This window comes from Fomitiporia mediterranea (genome assembly GCF_000271605.1).
Source record: "Fomitiporia mediterranea MF3/22 unplaced genomic scaffold FOMMEscaffold_15, whole genome shotgun sequence".
Lineage (NCBI taxonomy): Eukaryota > Fungi > Basidiomycota > Agaricomycetes > Hymenochaetales > Hymenochaetaceae > Fomitiporia > Fomitiporia mediterranea.
Window position 1 is genome coordinate 1,330,482 of NW_006760400.1, and position 19,287 is coordinate 1,349,768.

General features: G+C 44.9%; 7 protein-coding genes across 7 annotated transcripts; 1 reads left to right on the plus strand and 6 right to left on the minus strand.

Annotated features, from left to right (window-relative positions):
* Positions 1-256: 256 nt before the first annotated feature.
* On the plus strand, positions 257-2,974 carry FOMMEDRAFT_161579 (uncharacterized protein; the record flags this gene model as incomplete). The annotated part of the gene is made up of 7 exons (XM_007271085.1): positions 257-462; positions 530-639; positions 703-855; positions 901-1,274; positions 1,327-1,525; positions 1,582-1,700; positions 1,751-2,974. 7 exons carry the CDS (start codon positions 257-259, stop codon positions 2,972-2,974), a joined length of 2,385 nt encoding a protein of 794 aa, XP_007271147.1.
* A 291-nt stretch (positions 2,975-3,265) lies between these two features.
* Positions 3,266-4,954, minus strand: FOMMEDRAFT_161580 (uncharacterized protein; the record flags this gene model as incomplete). The annotated part of the gene is made up of 13 exons (XM_007271086.1): positions 3,266-3,473; positions 3,532-3,557; positions 3,627-3,667; positions 3,721-3,864; positions 3,924-3,962; positions 4,022-4,117; positions 4,172-4,303; positions 4,353-4,385; positions 4,439-4,498; positions 4,556-4,685; positions 4,735-4,754; positions 4,811-4,820; positions 4,889-4,954. 13 exons carry the CDS (start codon positions 4,952-4,954, stop codon positions 3,266-3,268), a joined length of 1,005 nt encoding a protein of 334 aa, XP_007271148.1.
* Positions 4,955-6,676: 1,722 nt separating this feature from the next.
* FOMMEDRAFT_170954 (uncharacterized protein) lies at positions 6,677-8,539 on the minus strand (the record flags this gene model as incomplete). The annotated part of the gene is made up of 14 exons (XM_007271087.1): positions 6,677-7,056; positions 7,114-7,139; positions 7,198-7,238; positions 7,291-7,317; positions 7,377-7,439; positions 7,500-7,538; positions 7,597-7,692; positions 7,745-7,876; positions 7,928-7,960; positions 8,015-8,074; positions 8,136-8,265; positions 8,324-8,343; positions 8,407-8,416; positions 8,474-8,539. 14 exons carry the CDS (start codon positions 8,537-8,539, stop codon positions 6,804-6,806), a joined length of 996 nt encoding a protein of 331 aa, XP_007271149.1. The 3' UTR covers positions 6,677-6,803.
* Positions 8,540-9,870: 1,331 nt separating this feature from the next.
* FOMMEDRAFT_31757 (uncharacterized protein) lies at positions 9,871-11,625 on the minus strand (the record flags this gene model as incomplete). Its single annotated transcript, XM_007270884.1, has 10 exons — positions 9,871-9,993; positions 10,128-10,257; positions 10,384-10,402; positions 10,456-10,482; positions 10,545-10,618; positions 10,828-10,863; positions 10,925-11,057; positions 11,134-11,193; positions 11,246-11,375; positions 11,560-11,625. 10 exons carry the CDS (start codon positions 11,623-11,625, stop codon positions 9,871-9,873), a joined length of 798 nt encoding a protein of 265 aa, XP_007270946.1.
* A 653-nt stretch (positions 11,626-12,278) lies between these two features.
* Positions 12,279-14,012, minus strand: FOMMEDRAFT_161583 (uncharacterized protein; the record flags this gene model as incomplete). Its single annotated transcript, XM_007271088.1, has 12 exons — positions 12,279-12,549; positions 12,603-12,628; positions 12,700-12,740; positions 12,795-12,821; positions 13,095-13,190; positions 13,251-13,382; positions 13,435-13,467; positions 13,523-13,579; positions 13,631-13,760; positions 13,811-13,830; positions 13,882-13,891; positions 13,947-14,012. 12 exons carry the CDS (start codon positions 14,010-14,012, stop codon positions 12,279-12,281), a joined length of 909 nt encoding a protein of 302 aa, XP_007271150.1.
* A 1,093-nt stretch (positions 14,013-15,105) lies between these two features.
* Positions 15,106-17,001, minus strand: FOMMEDRAFT_161584 (uncharacterized protein; the record flags this gene model as incomplete). Its single annotated transcript, XM_007271089.1, has 15 exons — positions 15,106-15,352; positions 15,407-15,432; positions 15,501-15,541; positions 15,602-15,628; positions 15,681-15,743; positions 15,802-15,840; positions 15,892-15,987; positions 16,046-16,177; positions 16,232-16,264; positions 16,319-16,378; positions 16,438-16,567; positions 16,618-16,637; positions 16,700-16,709; positions 16,768-16,867; positions 16,907-17,001. The coding sequence occupies 15 exons, from the start codon at positions 16,999-17,001 to the stop codon at positions 15,106-15,108; spliced, it is 1,119 nt and encodes a 372-aa protein (XP_007271151.1).
* Positions 17,002-18,674: 1,673 nt separating this feature from the next.
* Positions 18,675-19,257, minus strand: FOMMEDRAFT_136936 (Prefoldin beta-like protein; the record flags this gene model as incomplete). Its single annotated transcript, XM_007271090.1, has 5 exons — positions 18,675-18,698; positions 18,753-18,806; positions 18,860-18,950; positions 19,008-19,174; positions 19,225-19,257. 5 exons carry the CDS (start codon positions 19,255-19,257, stop codon positions 18,675-18,677), a joined length of 369 nt encoding a protein of 122 aa, XP_007271152.1.
* Between the last annotated feature and the right edge of the window lie 30 nt (positions 19,258-19,287).

Genomic DNA, 19,287 nt, shown 5'->3' on the forward strand with positions numbered 1-19,287 from the left:
TCAAGGGCTATGTATCGCTTTAACGCCACGACTTGTCAAGAGTATTTTTCGCCTTCATGGACCGTTATTTCCAAATGCGGACTTTAAGAAATGATCTGCGCGGTAGATGATGGGCCATGATCTCTTTGAGTTGAGCCATGAGAATGTTCTTTGTTATAATAGACACCCGTGGCTCTTGTTTCCTCTCTATCACCTTCTTGGTCCCTGCAACCCACACTCAACTTCTCCCGCATTGAATTTCTTGCTATATATAAAGATGAACGAAGTGCAATATCCTAATTTTCACAAGGAGGTTATCGATTTGATCCCGGGCACTGTTGTACCGCATTGGATACATGCATTTCCGTTTAATGTTAAAGGAAAGAGGAAGGATGATCTTGTTATCTTCGGCCTTGGGCGAAATGGGCAGCCTTCAGAGGTCTCGTTTTATGAGAACCCTCGCAACCTTGACTTTGACGAGGGGTAAGTCGTTTTAGCTCAGATGTTCCAAAATCTAAACTGACGAGTTAATGTAATAAAATTAAAATAGAATCCAGGATGAAAGCGTCTTGTCCCGATGGAACAAACTTCCCCTTCATATGTTAAAGCAACCATCATCTTGTATAAGTGCGGACATCTCAGGAAATGGATTCAACGACCGTACGTTTCCCTCCGTCTCCGTCATTTCGGGTTGTAGATTGACTTTGAATTAATTTGATACAGTCATTGTAACATGCGAATATGGAGATACCCTCGATACCATGGACCCGTACGGCGGCCGAATATGCTGGCTTGAGAACTTTGGCACTAATGAAGGCGACTGGATATGCCGCGAGATCGGTCGCTTTCCAGGTGTCAATATTGTCAAAGGCTGGTGTATTCACTAAAGATTATCTTTGTTTCTGATCAAATTCCTTTCAGTGGGCCACTTTTCAACCACCTTCTCTCCGCAACTTCTCGCTGTCGTGAAATCCTCGCGTACCGACGCGTACTCGCCTTTGATCATCTTCACTCGTCCTCCGGATGTGTACAAGTCGAAACACTGGCTTGTGGCCACGGCGTTGGAGAACGTGTTCTCTTCCGTACAGGACTGCCTTGTATCACCAGGATCGGGCGGTGCCCTTGATAACATTATTATTTCCAGCAGAGAAGGACTGTCGATTGCGTGGTATCATGCGCGATCTTGGCATCATAAACCTTTGGAATGTGTTAATCCCCCACCCAACCACCTTCCTGGTAGATTATGTGCGGGCAGAATCGGGCGCGATCCCGTAGCATATATTGTTTCGACGGAGGTACTTAATTTTCCCCGTGTTTAATTTCGCTTGCGCTAACCAAGGTCTTGAGGCAAACGGAGGTTCGATCTTGTCGGTATACAACAAAGACGTACCCGTCAGACAACGTTGCGAGTTTCGCGATATCATTTGGACGCGTTCTGTCATTTACGATTTTGCCGATGGGCATGATACTCACATTCTGGATGTCCTTTGCGAAGACCTGAACGGCGATGGGACGGACGAGATAATTGTATCTGTCTCGAGCAAAGGTTTGAGGTTACCTAAATTAAGCCAAGAAAATTGTCGATTCTAACAATGTTATCAGGTCCCAATGCTGGCGTCTATTGCTTTATCACGAAAGAAGATGCCATTGCGAGATACAAATTATGCGACGAGCCGGCTACGAAAATAACCACGGGGCGCTTCGCTCTAAGGAATAAACTCGTGAGTGCTTCGCACGGTTCGCAATAAGACTGATATACACCAACGGCCAGGACCTCGCCATCCTGACCCACTCGAATCCATGCAAAGCGGTTCTTCTATACCACTCATATGTCTCATCCCAAATCAAGCCTTCCGTTGAGGATGGCTCAGAGCTGATTTTCAATATACCTCGCGTCGCAAGAACAATTTGCGAGACGGACGTCTTAGACGTCGCGGGGTACACCATTTCTCTTGTGATTCTCCCTCCGAATGCTTCGTTTGACGTTGCACCGGATGGGAGCGAGGCTGTTAAGGTCTTGCATGGCTTACTCGGCTGGATCGATGCCCAATCTGAGGTCATCGAACGGACACGTGTGGCTTGTCTGCCTGGCTGCGTGACACCGATGCTCGTGGACTCTCCCGAGGGACACGTCCGCAGCGGGGATGATGGAGCCGTGTTTGTTCGCATGAGGCCGAGCAGTAGCAGTGTCATTGATGCTGCTGTTGGTTCTTCTAATGATTTGAGGGCGGTTAATAAGATACCGTCTTATTTTCCTTGCAATGTTTGTGCTTTTGAGTTTATTTGGCGGGCGGAGCAGCAGGGTCAGAGTATCAGGACAACGGACAATACAACCCCAAGAGAAAGTTCGGGTAATCTATTCTTTCCTACCAAATCTTTACACAACAGGTACACACCTTCTGACTCTGCTATAGTCCTGCATCTCCCGGGATTTCACGTCCGCTTCAGCAGTAACCCACCCTCCAACTCAGAAATAAACGAAGACGCGCATATAGCCTACGTGCATTTCTGGGCATCCGCACCAGGAACTTCAACTCCGTTCACCAACTCCGTCACCTCATCTATCACCACCCCCACGATAGACGCCGAACAAAATCCATTTCAACGCTCTAACAACATCTGTAGCATCCGCGCATGCCTATCAAACCCAAGCGGCGAAGGTGGACTTGTATATTGTCAAGACTCACTCGACTGGGGTTCCACTCCACCGAACTCTTTCCAAATTGCACGCGCGACGAAGTTGGTGCTTCCTATTATGTATGAGCATGGTACGATTTGGAGGTCGATGAACACAACGAGAGGTATTGGGGAAGAGGATGGAGAGAATGTGGAAGATGTGATAGTCGTGGAGTACCCGTGGCATTCGTGGGTCGCGGGAGGGCGTGCTGGACAGAAGCATGCTATGAAGTGGAATGTTTGGGCTGCGTTTGATTTTCCGGCTTTTGATCAGGTGGATATCCCACAGAGGGATGAACATGGGTGCATTATTTGCTAGAGATAGGCGTTTCCAAATTGCTGCATTTTTCCTTGGTCTTTTGTGTGTATCACTAGTTACTTAGGATTCGGATGGAAGTTCGATAGGATAGAATGGAATGGATTACCAATGACATGACAGAATTATACATCATCTAAACCAGATACACATTTTAAATATGAAAGAGAAAAGTACAGAGATACATATGATGCAAAGTCCGCAAAAAGGTACAGATCGTATAATGGCAGTCTAATCACGAAAGGTCAGGGCATTTTTAATACTCTCTTCCCCAGCCAGACTCTGTGCCTGAATCTAGAAGTCGGAGGAATATCGTCCACTTAGGGTTGACATGAGAACACTCGTCCCAAACCCTGTCTCGGTATCGGTAGCACCGCGTGGGGCTTCGCCAAAGCGCATAGTCTCTACCTTCTCTATTTCGTCTGCTCCCGGTTCTGTAACTGCTTTGCGGAGAGAGAGGAGGAGGCGTTGCGTTAAAATGGCGTGTGTGATACGTTCGAGGCTGTAAATTGGCAATCAGAGTTGTCTCCTTTTAGCGGATCCTGAGTCCGATGACCGACCTTGCCAGCATTGTTGACAAATCGCGCTGTAGATGAAGTATACGTTACTATCGGTATTGATGGTAGAGACAAAAGTAAGGATGCAGAACACGTACCGAAAGCCTTGAAATGACAATCACGTTTGCTACAGACATCGCTGGGGACGACGTCAACTTTGACCTCTATCACAGACCATTGTAATTGACTTACTGAAAATGTACACATAGAAAATTGCGCCTGTTCCCTCGATATCAGGCAAGCTAAATGAGATGTGCGTGATATCGGACATACCGTTCCTGAACACTGCTTTATACAAAGCCTGATTCCTAAGCTCTTTATCCACAAACTCTCTGACTATTCATCATCTCGGAGATAAGCAAATGTAATAGCAAATAAAAGCCGAGTTGACTTACACATTTGAACAACCTTCAGTACCATCAATGCTATAATTCCTGTGAAGGCAGACCGCATCTCAGACATTATTCTGCAACAAATGTAGAAGGGCATTTACCTGCTTCATAAACCATAAGAATAATCCAAACGCCGACGATGAGAGTATTCCCAGACGTGACGAGGCATCCTGAAAGACCAGCAGGTAATGATGAGACTTAATAAGCGTTAGTCAAATAACTAAATGTGCAAAACAGAAATATGTGCTCACACTCAATGGATCTCATGAACAGGCACATGACAACGACATCAGCGATAAGGCTTAGGCTAGCCCATATGCCAAGTGTAATGGTAACTTTTCGATTCTTCTCCCATATTGCCCACGTCCGGAGAACAAGAATTACTGTGCATTTCGATTAAGATAAGACATGAAGTATGCCTTATGCACTTACATTCTGCAATTATGATTCCTATGTTGATTAGCCCTGTAAATGAACTAGTTAGGTCTGTACCATAGTGTATATTGACGAGGACTTACATCCCGCACTCTTGTATGCAAGTGAACATTCTTCAGGAGTCAAACCAGTCCTGAAGTGATCTGTCACAAGATGTCCGTGAGCACACTGTCGGCCACAAGAGAGATGTAGTCGCATACGTGAAGCAGTTATTGATAAATCCACAAAGGGCAGGTATCGTGTCAGGACGAAGAGAACTTTTCCGGCCGACCAGTTAGATGGCCATATCAGTGTACGTTCGTCTTCGAAAGTCAGCAGGTAGTCATATCCCTAAATGCAATGTCAACACGTATCTTTAAAGATGCGAGATTATACGAACCAATATCGCGAAACTTGCGGCTATGAAGGAGATGATTAATCCATGCAAAAAGCGTGTATTCCTAATAGTCACTTACTATCAATGTACTACCGATACAGAATTCAGTCAGAAAGTGCATATTAAGACCGCGGGGAGATGAGGTGAAAATGCATACACTTGACGTGCGAAGGCCTTGCAAGGCATGTATCAACTCGAGAGCTTCCTTGGCAAAAGTGGCCATAGATGCGTTAGATGAGTTGTAAGGAAAGATGGGGATAGAACCCAGCAGACTTTTATATTGACAATATAATAGAAAAGGCGTGCCCGATTTGCGCCCAACTTGTCAATTAATTCGCACATCGCAACAACGAAGAAACGCATCAGCTTCGTGCAAACTTACAAATAGTTGACGCTGGCCAAGAAGCGTTGAAAGCGAGTAGAACCAAACTTCGCGCAGTTTATATCGCTAGCTTCCATATTGCTGGATCGGACAGAAGGTACTCCGCTGCAGTTAGACTTCACCTGCACAGGATCACATAGCATCAGAAGCATCAAGCAGTGCAACCATATATGGCGTGTTCTGCTCATGGACATAAATATAATGACATCGCCTTTACTCGCACTTTGAGGGGGATGCTTTGCTCCCATCTTCATTCTGATGCCGAGATGTCTGAAAGTTCCTGTCGTAAAATTGTCTGAAGATCACTAAGATCGGCGAAGATTATGCAGTCCACAACGCTTCGGAAATCTCCATGGGTGAGGCGCGCGTTTATAAATTCCCCAGAACTCCGGCGTTTATGACTAGTTCAAGAACGTCCACAGCAAGAGCACGTGTATTGTTTTGATATTGCGGCCTTCTAACAAGCCGGATCTAGAACCAGAGCGGCGAGAATGAATACCTTTAACTGACAGCCTCCCAACAGAGCCATCGCCCGTAAGGTACCACGAGGCACATCTCATCTGCCTGCTTCAGCGAGACCAATCTCAATTGCTCTCACCGGCGAAACTTAAACAAAACGTACGAACCGAATAATTACAGCGCAAACGATAGTGGTTACACCGCCACGAAACGGGCATCGTAAAAATGAGAACCCTGGTTTCTGTTTGGGTACATAGAAATCGCCACCGAGTCACCGACATGAGATGACGCAGTCGGGATATGAGAACTAAGTGGTAGGTAGAGTATTCCGTGTTGCCTCCCGGGTTCCCTGATGCTTATGCCCGGAGTAAAAAGTAAAGTGCAGATTGAACACCCTGGTAGGAGAAATGAAATAGAAAATGTGAAATCAGCAAAGTCGTCTGTACCAACGTATGGTAAGCTACCTGATCACCCTCGTAGCACGACTCCGACAAAACTTTGATCGCGGCTAGGCCACCTATGCTAAGTATACTGGTGAGCTGGAGCTGACTAGGGTTTTAGCCTTCTCGAGACTGATGCAAGGCTCAGCATAGGCTCTGCGACAGAAAATGCTCGCATCTCTAAAAGTTGGAATCTCCGTCGCACAAAGAAGAGGAGACACCGCACTTGGCGTCATCAGCTCAGCACATAAAATACCTGCAACATGAATGGAACCATTTACAAGACGGGGTAGTCCAGGCTATTGCCGCTCACCATGAACAGCAAATGGCTGAGGGACTATTTCCGTACTGAAACAGGAAGGTAGTCTGGTGACCTTGTTGCTTGAGCTCGGAGATCTTCTTGTGCCACTAGTAAAAGTGTGGTGAAAGTCAATGCGAACCAAAATAGATATTACTCAAACTGTAACAGTATAGGTAAACTCCCACGCACCTGATGGGCTGTAACTTAGATTAAGCCACTATTCTGCATTTATTTTTCTGGAGACACTCGCTTATATAGCTCTGTCGTGCACGGAAACGAATGATTAAGCTAATGCTAAACTACAAACTACAACAAAAATTAGCTTTGGATGACAAGTAGAAAGCAAAGATCTGTCTGTGTGGGATCGTCAATGTAAAAATACAGGCGTGCATTCTGGACTCCAGACACAAAATCTATGTACACAGTGCATTCACTAAGAATATGAAAAGTCGGAGCATAACGAGTCGTGATGAATAACAACATAAACGGATCAAACATTGGCAGGAGCCCTTGTAGACGTTGACGAAGTTGAGGTCGAAGGTTCCGGACCAGACCATTGCGCGTTAGGGTTCGTCGTTAAGAAAGTGCTAGTCCCAGCTTCCGAGTCTACTGCCCTCTTCTTCAACTTTTGGAACTGTATAGAGTTAAGACTATCGTCATTCTTCTCTTCTTGCTCGTGGCCGATCCTACGGAGAGTAAGCAGTAACCGCTCCGTCAGGATTGCGTGCATGACACGCTCAACGCTGGGATGATCATTCAATTAGACCGATATTACGAAATGTGCGTATCACTATTCATACCTTGCGAGTAATGTCGACAAGTCTCGCTGGAAGTACACACACCTCGTCAGGCTGATATTAGCAAAAAAACTGCAAGATACGCACAGGAAGTCTCGAAATGACGATCACGTTTGCGACAGAGAGTGCTGGGTAATTATTAATTTAAATGAGCAGAGAAGTCGGTATTTTCAAACTTACTGAAAATATAGACGTAAAAGATTGCACCTGCGTAATATCTGTGTAAGTCGGACTTATTGGCAAAAGTATACGTGGAAGAAGCAGACCATTCCTAAAGACTGCCTTATACAGTTCCGTCTTCCGGTGCTGTTTGTCGACTGAACCTCTGTCTGTTCGAAATCAGCAAACGATAGGTGATAACGTGGCAGAAAAACACCGAGGAGACTCACACATTTGTACGCCCTTCAATACCATCAAGGCTAGTATTCCTTAGAAGACAGGAGACATTAAACTCCAGTGTTCGGAAAGAATTCTACTACCACACACCAGCTTCGAATATCATCAGAAGAATCCATGTTCCGACAAGCAGAGAGTTGCCTGTACTAATGAGACAACCAGATAGTCCCTCAGGTAACGGTGTAACTAGAGATCCTAGTGAGATGAATTTTAGTGAATACCTATTTCACTTACTCACACGTTACGGAACTGAAATATAAGACAACGATCACAAGATCGGAAGTGAGGTTGACAAAAATCCATATCAGAAGTGTGATGGTAATTTTCTTCGTCTGGCCCCATATTGCCCATGTCCGAAGGACCAGGATAACTGAAAGGCGCTCAGTACACAGCAAGAGTAGACAAAGGTCAGAATGCATACGTTCAGCAGCGCAAATCCCAACGTCAATGAGTACTGAGTCTACATTAATAATCTTTGATATACATGGTAAGTATCAAAATAACTCACATCCACCAGCCCTGTAATTGCGTAAACATTCTTCAGGTGACATTCTAGCCTTGAAGTGGCCTGTAGAGAAGTATCCGAATAAATGCGCCAGCTAATATCGAAAAAAGTGTACCCTACGCACGTGTAGTCGTTATGGACAAGTCTATGAAAGGAAGATACCGAGTCGCAAGAAATAAACCCTTCGCGAGCGACCAAGTTGAATCCCATATCAGTACAAGCTCGTCTTCGAACGTGAGCAAGTAGTCATAAACCTGAATACTTTGCATCAGTACCAGTTCCAGTTCCAGCCCTTTGTGAAGTCACACGAACCAATATGACGAAACTCGCGGCTTGAAAGGGAGAAAATACGTTCAGCGATGCAGACCTCCATATTTGTTAGTAAATGTCCGTACTGTCGACATACTAATTTCGTTAAATTAGTGAGAGCTCATAAAAGTTCAATTGGCTGTGAAGACGCACAGAAGCGAGGCGGAGCCCTTGCAAAGAGTTTATCAGTGCGGGAACATCAGTAGTGGGAGAAACCATGGGAGGGACCTTTCAGAGTGTAGGACATTTAATCAATATGCCGTGCCTCGGTCTATAAAATGAATTCTCGATGCTCACCACATTTCTAGTCTATTATTGGCCTCGGCTCGCGCTTCCCTCCGATTGCTGCTTAGGGTATCAGCTTTGTATAAGATTGACGCCCAGGAAATCAAAGGGATCGTATCCAATCAGGCGTCGCATAGACTATATCAACTTTCTCCCATTTCAGCAGGTGTGAAGAGGAAATCACAGCCATAATGCTCGATTTTGCCTAGCTGCTGAGGCTATCAGAACAGCAAGGAGCACAGAGTATAAATGCCTGCAGTGCCTCTTTTCGCTTCCCGAAACGCGCCTCTCCGATTATGAAGCCGAGTTGCCGATTCTTGCCATTATGTTTTCCCGAGTCCCAGACCGATCTTCTCAAGCGCTCAACTGTATTGAGTCCGACATTTTTACGTTGCAGCTAAGACAGACACATATGAAACGTGCAATCTCTGTCGCAATTAATTGGCAAGCCAGATCTCCAGCCATGTTCTAACCAGACAGGGACGGGATGGAGGCATGCTTAGCTTTCTTTCCGGTGGTGGAAATCACCATGTCCGCTCTTCGCCGCGTCAGAGATGGGTCGCCGTGTGAGGTGAGGCTAGATATCAGCCGTAGCTCTGGTATTCGATAGGCCATCACGAAAATGGTTGTATTAAAAAAGAAGAGCCCATCATAAGAAGACGACAATATGTATGCTAATGATGCGTGAGCACAGGGTAGCGCAAGAAGAAACACTTGCCTTGACGAATGGTGGGCATGATAAATCGGGTATGACATAGGTTTTTAGATTGCACTGTCATTTGGAGGAGAGCTGAACAAGAAGTCCTTTTCAACTCCAGCACATTCTCGTCCAGACTTGTTTTAGTCTCCAATCTTCACGTGCTGTAGTAGTCTAACAGAGGTAATCTCTCTTGCCTCTTTTTGTCTCATGTATACTACAGATAATGTCTTCTGGTAAGTACCTCTTCCACACGCAAAATGGCACAACTGGAACTTACAAGTGAAGCCTAGTATCTGACAGAACAAGTATGGGGAGATCAATTTCCACGATGTGTGCCTACGCCGTGTGGCTCGTTTATTTCTTGTGTTATAGAAGGATAAATGCAGGCACGGACCAGTGGCAAGGTGTTAGAATCGTCGGAATTACCAAACTCCTCTGATGCGCTTACAATTATCGGCGAAAACTTTAATGAAGTGGCTGTACATAATTTCCTATCTAATTTTGATGACCGTTCTTGCAGGCCTAATGTCTAACTCTTACTTAGATGGCTCTACAAATGTCTCTGCTAGTAAATAATAAGTAACTTAGTCAAGTAGTTATTGGATTGAGACAAATTTTTGGTGTGAAAGCTTTGAATGGGGTCAACTGGTGGTCGTTTGAATGCAGTGAGGTCGATAAACACACTACACTACAATATCCGGGCAAATATTAAACCACTAGTTCTTTCATCTTTAACGGCTGCCTATCCGAAAGCTGGAAAGCTCAGTTCCCGGCAAAAGATGACATGAAAGTGCTGGTCCCAACCTCAGCCTGAAAAGGTACTTTATGATTTCGTTGAAACCGCAATGTCTCAAGTTCCATCAAGTCTTCTTTATCTGTCCCGTGCACCGCTGCTCTGCGGAGAGCGATAAATAGTCGCTCCGTCAGGAATGCATGTGTAACGCGTTCAGCACTAAGACAATAAGTAAATTGCAATTCCGCTGCAAGGAGTGCCGCGAAGTCACGCTTCAATCACAGAATGTGGCGCGCAAATACCTCGTCAGTATGGAAGATCAAAACCGATATTAAGATGACGCACTTGAAAGCGAAGGAAAATGCTGAATAGTGAATATGAGCAAGAGTATGAGATCATTGTTTCCTAATTACTCACCAAATATGTAAACGTAAAAGATCGCACCTGTACACAACGTCAAGCGTATCAGCCTGTATCGACGAGAAAATATAATATCACAAACGCACCATTCGTGAAGACTGCCTTGAAAAGTGACGAATTTCGGAGTTGCTTGCCTTCGTGTTCTTTAGTTAAGAATCGACTGATCAATTGCTCACAATGCAACATCTACATAACAGCAGGGAATTTACACCATTGAATGCCTTTCAGCACCGTCATGCCCAGGATTCCTTAGAGCGAAAGGAATATAAGCTCATTACTTCGACTAATCTGTTAGAGCACATACCGAATTCAAATACTTACCACAAGAAAGATCCATGATCCGACAACGAGAGAATTAGCATTACTTACGAGTCAGCCAGGATACCCCAACCGGTAGTGGTATAACTGAGAAAAATAAAACGTTATAACATTTCTGAGAATCAAACTCGAGGGCGCCAGTACTCACAGTGAGCAGAATTGAGATGGAGGGTAAAGAGCACAAAGTTGATACCAAAGTTGATAGCAGTCCATATGAAGAGTACGATAGTTACCGTTCGGCTCTTCTCCCATATTGCCCATGTTCGGAGGATTGGGATGACCTTGGATTAGACGTTACTTGAAGAAGTTGTTTGTTGTACTCAAAGAGAAAACACATATATTCTGCAGAAAAAATACCAAAGTCAATGAGTACCGGAGTCCGTAAACATTCACCGGGAGTCGCACTTCTGAAGTGGACTATAGCGGGGTGTTGTTAATTATGATTCTGATGCGTATCACATTCACTTACACGCAGTAGTTATCGACAGATCTATGACAGGAAGATAAAGAGTGATGAGGAACACTGCTTTAGGTACAGACCACTCTGACCGCCATATCAGCCTGAGTTCATCCTCCAGTGTGAGCAAGTAATCGTAGAACTAGATATGATATATCAGTAAAAGTTCCTATACAACGCAGCGCAAAACAATAAGGCAAAGCATGCGGCTAAAAAGGGCATCAGTTATGCGCCAGGGATGTTCTCTATCAAAGCTCTTACTGTCGATATGCTATCAATGTAAGATTCAATGAGAAGGTACAGTCGAAATGAAATAAGCCACATACAGCTGAAATTTTGATGTTCTTAATTGAATTTATCAATTCGAGGGTATCCTTGGTAGAAACAGCCATTCCAGGGCTGGGTGAAAGGCTGTGTATGTGTTTGTGGGAGGGAGGAGGGATCTAGACTACAAAGAGAAGCGCCTCGTTCGTTGCCACATGTAAACTATTTAAATAATCACATTAATAATTTCAGATCCGGCTTCCCTCCGAAAGCTGCCAGGGAAAACAGCTCCGCTAAACTGCGCACAGGGCTTGACGCTCAAGAGAGTCATCGGAAGCGAGCAGGAAAAGATCTCTTGTTGGTTATGGCATCTGCATCTTTTGGCCGATTATGTGGACAGGAGGCCATAGGCTGTGGTTATTCTTAGTTGGTTAATCAGCATGCATGCCGTGCGGAGAATGGGAGACGCGAGAATTTGCGTTGCACTGGCTTGCATTTTCCGTCATTGTATGAACCGAAGCGTTATAGATTAGCGGCCCCGGAGTCTTCGTCAGACCATACATGCACCTGGCCTGACTGTCTGTTCGAAAGGAGCTGCAGAGTATGTTCATATGGATTGCAAGTTAAGTCATGCGTCATTGCGTTACTGCAAAGTCAAGATTAAGCATCAAGTTAGGTTATTCTCTAAGCTGCGCCGCAGTAAGGGATCGGAGAATGTCGAATGTGTCAATAATATTTCCCGACAGCTATTCCGGGGAACATGCTATACCGCAAAATCAAGTCAAGCATCGCATCCACCGCTTCTTTCATCCTTAGCAGGTTCGTTTCGAGAAGCCGTGGAAGTTGAAGGACCGGGACAAGTCCAATCTCCAACAAAAGATGACACGAAGGTGCTAGTCCCAGCTTCAGTCTCAATAGGTCTTCTTTGGTCTTGTTCAAACCGCATTGTATCAAGTCTGGTCAGGTCTTCTTCCTCTAACTCATGCCTTGCCGCTTTGCGGAGTGTGATGACCAGTCGTTCCATGAGGACCGCATGTGCGACGCGTTCAACACTAACGAAATAAATTAGTCTCAATTTGAGGATAGATATTATTTGGCTGCAAACCTTGCAAGTAGTGCTGCGAAGTCACGCTTCAACAACAGAGGGCAACGCATACATCTTGTCATCTTGGAGTAATAAAGGCGATATTTAGGTGACGTACCGGGAAGCTCGCGATAACAATCACGTTTGCGACGGAGAGTGCTGAACCATCGGTGTAAGCAAGAGCTTAAACTTTGGTGCTTCCCAATAGCTCACCAAATATATAAACGTAAAAGATTGCGCCTATAGATATCGTAAGGTGTAAAGACGAAAGATGAGCAATATTTCAAACGCGCCGTTTGTGAAGAACGCATTAAAGAGTTCCGAGTGTCGGAGCTGTCTGTCCTTGTATTCATTGTCTGCGCATTTATCGCTAAACTGGTTATGATGCAACGACTACATGACAAGAAAACTCACATAATTGAATACCCTTCACTGACATCATGCCCAAGATTCCTTATAACAGAAGTGACATGAACCAATTGCTTTGAATTGATTGTTGATGAGAGCACATACCAGCCTCGAACACCATGAGAATGACCCACGCTCCGACAAGAAGAGAATTGCCATTGCTAACTAGACAGCCAGAAAGCCCTACTGGTAGTGATGTGACTGAAAGTAATAAATTGATGACATTTCTATAGACTGAAGCTGAACGGAATACATACTCACACCTGACGGAATTGAAATAGAGGGCGACGAGTACAAGATCGGTGCCGAAATTAATAGCACTCCATATGAAGAGCACAATCGTTATAGTTCGGCTTTGTCCCCATATTGCCCATGTCCGGAGGATGGGAATGACTGAAGGACAGAGTTACTCAAGGTCACAATTTGCTGTATTTAAAACACATACGTTCGGCGAGGCAAATTCCCATGTCGATGACCACTGGGAGTACGTCAATCAGGCTGGGTTATGAGTCTTACCTGTCGTGACAACTTACGCCCGCCAGCCTTATAATTCCGTTGACATGCATCGGGAGTCATGGCTTTGAAGTGACCTATGATGAGATGTTTAAAGTAGCGTTTTAGTGAGTACCGAACCTACTTACGCATAGCAGTTATTGACAGATCTATGTAAGGAAGATAGCGAGTGACGAGGAACACCACTTTAGGGAGAGACCAATTTGACTGCCATATTAACGTGCGCTCGTCCTCCAATGTAAGCAGGTAATCGTAGAACTAAATATGGCATCTCAGTGCGTGTTTCATCACCAGACAGTTGCACAAACCAATATGGCGAAGCATGCGGCTAAAGCGAATGCATCAGTAACATGCATGATATCTCACACGAAGACCTTACTGTCGATATACTATCGATAGAAGATTCAGCGAGAGGTTACAGTTGAATAGAACTAAATAACGTACAGCTGAGATCTGAAGGACTTCCATGGAATTTATCAACTCGGAGGAATACTTGAGAGAAGCGGGCATCTTAATATTCAAGGACTGCCGAAAGGTGTCGTGCCTCGGTCGGGGCAAACAAGCTATATAAATAATCCCCCTGCCAGCTTCGAACACGGCTTCGGCTTCCATTCGATGGCCACTAGGAACAGCTTCGTGTAAACTGTATGCAAGGATTGACGCTCACGGAAACGGATAGTGTCAGATTTCATGCTAGTCATTGCGTCTGAATCATTTTCGGCGGATTTTGCAGACGGAAATTCACAAGATGTAGTCAGTATTCGTTCATTTATCAAGCATATATGCTATGCTGAGAGTGGGAGATGCACAAAATGCATTGCCCTTTCTCGCATTTTCGCCATCGTGTGAATCGGAGAATTAGAAATCAGCGCTTCTGGCATCTCCGCTAGGCTAGAACGGTGCACAGCGCTCGTCAAAGTTCCTTTTCAGGATCCGTCTGCGAGGAGCTGCGAGACAGACACATATGTGTTGTGAAATAGACCATGCGTCATCGCGTTACTGCCAAAGTCAAGATAGGTTAGCTTTGAAGCTGCAGGGGGATTTCCAGCAATTACATACATGACATCCTGTCAGCCGACCTGAGCGGAACGACAAAGAATCAGTAATCTTATGTCACCTTTCCTATAAGGTTCCCACTAGCCACAACACCTTGTCCGTGCAAGGTTTCACACTTGTCGCCAAACGTTATGCATTACACGAATTGATGCTCACCGATACGTATATGAACCCTCATTGTTCGCATACCGCACACAAACCGGCTCAAGATATGATAGGAATGACCCTTGTCCTACTTCTGTGGGACGGCAAGGTTGTAGTCAAGAATCAGCACATCGAACTTTCTGAATACAATCCTTGTTCCGACCGCCCAAGTTTTGAGAGGCGGTGAGAGTCAATCCACTGAGTTAGAAATGGCATATAATATGCTGCGATGCAACTTCATTTCCTACATCTGGAGAAAAAAGACACGCACGTCACTGAGAAACTGTCAGGCGTTGCATTTGTGCTGCCCATCCGTAAAGGGAACTTGTCACAACTGTGCAGTATCATACATAGAACGTGATGCTTTTCAGAGATGAAACCGAAACATCAAATACTCGGTTCATCAGCTCCTTAAAGCACTCTCTGCACAAGTAATAGAAGTAGATGGGTCCGAATAAGACCACTGCCCAAGATTAGATGACATAACGGTGCTGGTCCCCGCCCCGGTTTCTGTATCGACAATACCCTTCGGACTCTTGTCAAATCGTATCGTTTCAAGGTTGTAAGATTGATCATGTGGCTCTCGAATTGCTCTTCTGAGTGCAATAAGCAGTCTCTCCGTTAAGACTGCATGAATGACTCGTTCGAAGCTATAGTTTAAGGTCAGCGGACTTTGGACGCTAAGCGTTGTTTAACGCTCATACCTTGTGAGTAGAGCTGCTAGCTCGCGCTACAACGGGGCAAAAAAATGAAAGCGTATTAATACAATATCTGCGAACATGGACATGGAAGACACACTGGAAGTCTGGAAATGATAATCACGTTTGCCACGGACAACGCTGTGAGTATTATGGGTCTAAACGTCCTCACATGAGTTAGGAGAATAATTCAGCACTTACCGAAAATATAGACATAAAAAATTGCCCCTACAACGGATGATAAACATAGTGAAAAGATAGTGCGATGGTGATGACTTACCGTCCCGAAAGATTGCCTTATACAGAGCCGAACTTCGTAGTTCTCTGTGTACATATTCTTTGTCTGCATACGCTTCGTTAGTGTACGCCGTCAACATAGACAGATCTCTTGGAGTGCTAACACATTTGTGTGCCCTTTAGAATCATTAGGCCCAGGATACCTTTAAATACAATGAGTTTAATTCTCACGCCTGACGGAACACAGTACTCACCCGCTTCATACACCATGAGGACAGCCCACGCTCCAACCAGAAGAGGATTGCCCGAAGTAGTCAAACACCCAGTTATTCCTTTTGGCACAGGAGTGACTATAAATAAAGCGTAAGAAAATCAGGAAAATACATGGAGCAGAGAAACAATAGCTACATTTGACAGAATCCAAATACAGTTCGACGAATACAAAATCCAAAACAAGATTGATAGCGGTCCATACAAGGAGAGCGATGGTAATGATCCGCTTCTTCTCCCATATTGCCCATGTTCGAAGGACCAGGATGACTGGAAGACGCGGTTATTACGAATGAGGGCAGTAAGGCGGTGAAAGCTACGTACGTTCTGCAATGAAAATGCCAAAGTCGACGAATGCTAATAACGCGTCAGCCGAACTCAGTGCTCCAACAACGTATCGCACAGACTCACAGCCTCCTATTTTGTAGTTGAGTAAACATGCTTCAGGCGACATGTCATGTTTAAAGTGACCTATGATAGACAATAAGAATTGAGGATGGCATGGCCTCGCTGGGTAATTCGTGGCTTACGCGTCGTAGATATAGATAGGTCCATAAAGGGCAAATATCGTGTCAAAAGGAATAGTAGTTTCGTGAGTGACCAGTCGGAATTCCATATCAATGTACGCTCGTCCTCAAACGTGAGCATGTAATCATAAACCTGAAGACACATATCAGTCCACATTCCATTCAAGATGGGATTAAACCAACCAATATGACGAAACTTGCGCCTGGTGAGAGAAAGCAAAGTGATATTAGTGGCTCCTTCGTTATCATTCAAGGAATCACTTACTATCTACGTACTAGCACGAATGATCAAGTTAGAAAGTATACACTAAAACCGACTCAACAGACACGTACGGCAGAAAGACGAAGGGCTTCCACGACTTTTGCCAATTCAACGGGGTCGTTAGCAAGTGAAGCCATACGGCGTCCAGCACTCAGGGGGTTGCTTCTGGGACTGTACCTTGTTCAGCATATATATGTAGTATGCGCATACACTATTCCTGGCAATTCATGCTTCGAATTCTCCATGATGGCCGTTGGGCTGTCAACTTCTTGCAAATTGTGCACGAGGACTTCCCCCGGAGTCATCATGAGAAGAGCATGGAATTAGACCTTGTATGTACCATGGTGTTTTTAACACAGCTTCGTCTACCGTAACAAGCGGCGATCCGTAGTTAATGGAGGAATACGGTCGATTCATCAGCCACATCGCACGGGTAAGAAGCTCAATTAAATCCCGCTTCAGGATGGTAATCCCACGTTTCCCATCATCCCGACTTCGAGATGTTTAGAAGCGGGTAGCTAAGGCACCAATTGATTGCCTCGCGTGGTTGGAACAATGCTCCAAACCAATGTCTTCGGTGAGCTGCGAGCTCTTGTGTCACGGCTTGAACAGAATCAGCCTGTGAGGAAGATACACATGTTGATTTTTGGTCCCGATCAAGAAGCGGCAGAGCCATGATACTTTTCTCCCCTATGCCATCTATATATAGAGAGTAAACCTATGCCCTGATTTCTGCCGCTGTTGTTGCAGGCCAGCCGGCTTCAGCGGAAAGCCCGATAAGTAAAGTCTCATACCAATCATGCTCACAGCCTTGTATTGTCTTCAGAAATCGTTCATCGTAAGTTACGTCCCAGCTTATGTCTGCCTAGCAACACTCTTTGAGTTAGACGAGCGAGCCAAGGTAAAACTTTTAGGATAGCGTACGAGCAGCAAATAGTTGGCTACAAAGGTCGCAAACCCAAACTTAACTTCAAGATGCTAACACAGGAGACCTTTAAAATCAATCAATCAGCCAGTGAGTTCGAAAGCTTTTGGTAATAGAGTATACTTACAAAACGAAACGGTGGAAACATGATTACGGCATTATTGAGCCGCGCATCAGTTCAATTTTAACTCTCAAACGGAAATGTTGGTCGGTCTGTGCCTTGCGCCACCCGACATTTGGGGGACCACAGGTATGCCATGACGATGCTGAACAAGTTCATCGAATCGTCAACAGCATAGACACTCGCGAGCCACTGAAAGACTTTTTGTATGCTGCCTGATACAAGAATGTGAGCCAGAAATGCAAAGGCTCCGTTAAATGCGATAGCTACAATCGGAAGGCCATTCACGTCGCGTACCTGAGTATCTTTAGAGCATTAAGCTCTGGGCAAGGACGTAGGTCGAGAATCAGCGAATTCGTCTGATGAACGTACTGGCGAAACCGAAGTGAGAACGGCTGCTCTGGTGGCGGAAGTCGATCCCTTGATACTCGCGGTCTCGATTGACTTTACAAGTAACCGAATTACAAAATAAAGACGAAATAAAGACGAGTGTAGACATGAGAATCCGCGATCGCTTTAAATGCTAAATTTTTTAGTTGCTTCTAGTGCCTGTTCATTTTTTCTGTGGTAGTCTCGTTGAGCTCGAATTCGAAAAACTTACATAGCATACCTTCTATTTTTCCGACAGGGCTCAAGCTTCCGGAAACTTGGGACCAGTATTATGCTTATCGCCATCATTGTTTTAACCTCATAACAGAGAAACCTTGCCTGCTTTACTTGGCTTTAAGAAGATACAGGAAGTTGTCGTTTATGTAGATCTGGTACAAGATACGAATGAGACTCATGTAAGATGTCACGAACGGAGTAGACCCCTCACTCACCGAAAATACATACGGCCCCATTGGTCGTATCAAAGATCAGTAACAATACATGTTTATTTTTTGGAGAAAGCATATAATACATCGTAGTGTGACCAGTTGAATCACGATTTATTAGCTCTTCGGAGCACTATTGAACTAGGTGAACGTATTAGCGGGTACTTAGAGCAGCGAACTGGGGCAGAGGCGTACAATATCTTTGAGCTGAGCCGATGCTTCGTTGAACTGCTTTTCCAGATACTTTGCCTGTTAAAATAACGTCAAGTAGCCTCTCTACGGGGCTTACGGATCGGACTCACTTTCTTATTCAAGTTGTTAATGTCATCGTTAAGCTCCTTCTCTTGAGATTTAAGCTCCTTCTCCATCGTATCTCGTGGGGTGAGCATAAACCTAGAAAGCCGGGATCGACATGAGAATACTGAAGGATCAATAGCACATCGAACATACATTTTCCCAACTCCTTTGTATAGATTAACATCATTATCCAAGGAACTTATTTCGTCCATCGTAAGTTGTAAGATTTTCCGTTCGCGCTCCTTAGTTGCTGCAGTAGCCTTCGTTGCGGATAGAGCACGCTGTGAGTTGACTGCGGTCGCTTGTATTTGTTGTAATATCTGAGAAGCACAGTCAACGAGTGATTGGTAGTGTATAAGACTTGACGCACTCTACGCAAAGTCTCGTCCGATAGAGAGGCCATGATTGAGTGCAGGAGTGAAACTGTGAAATG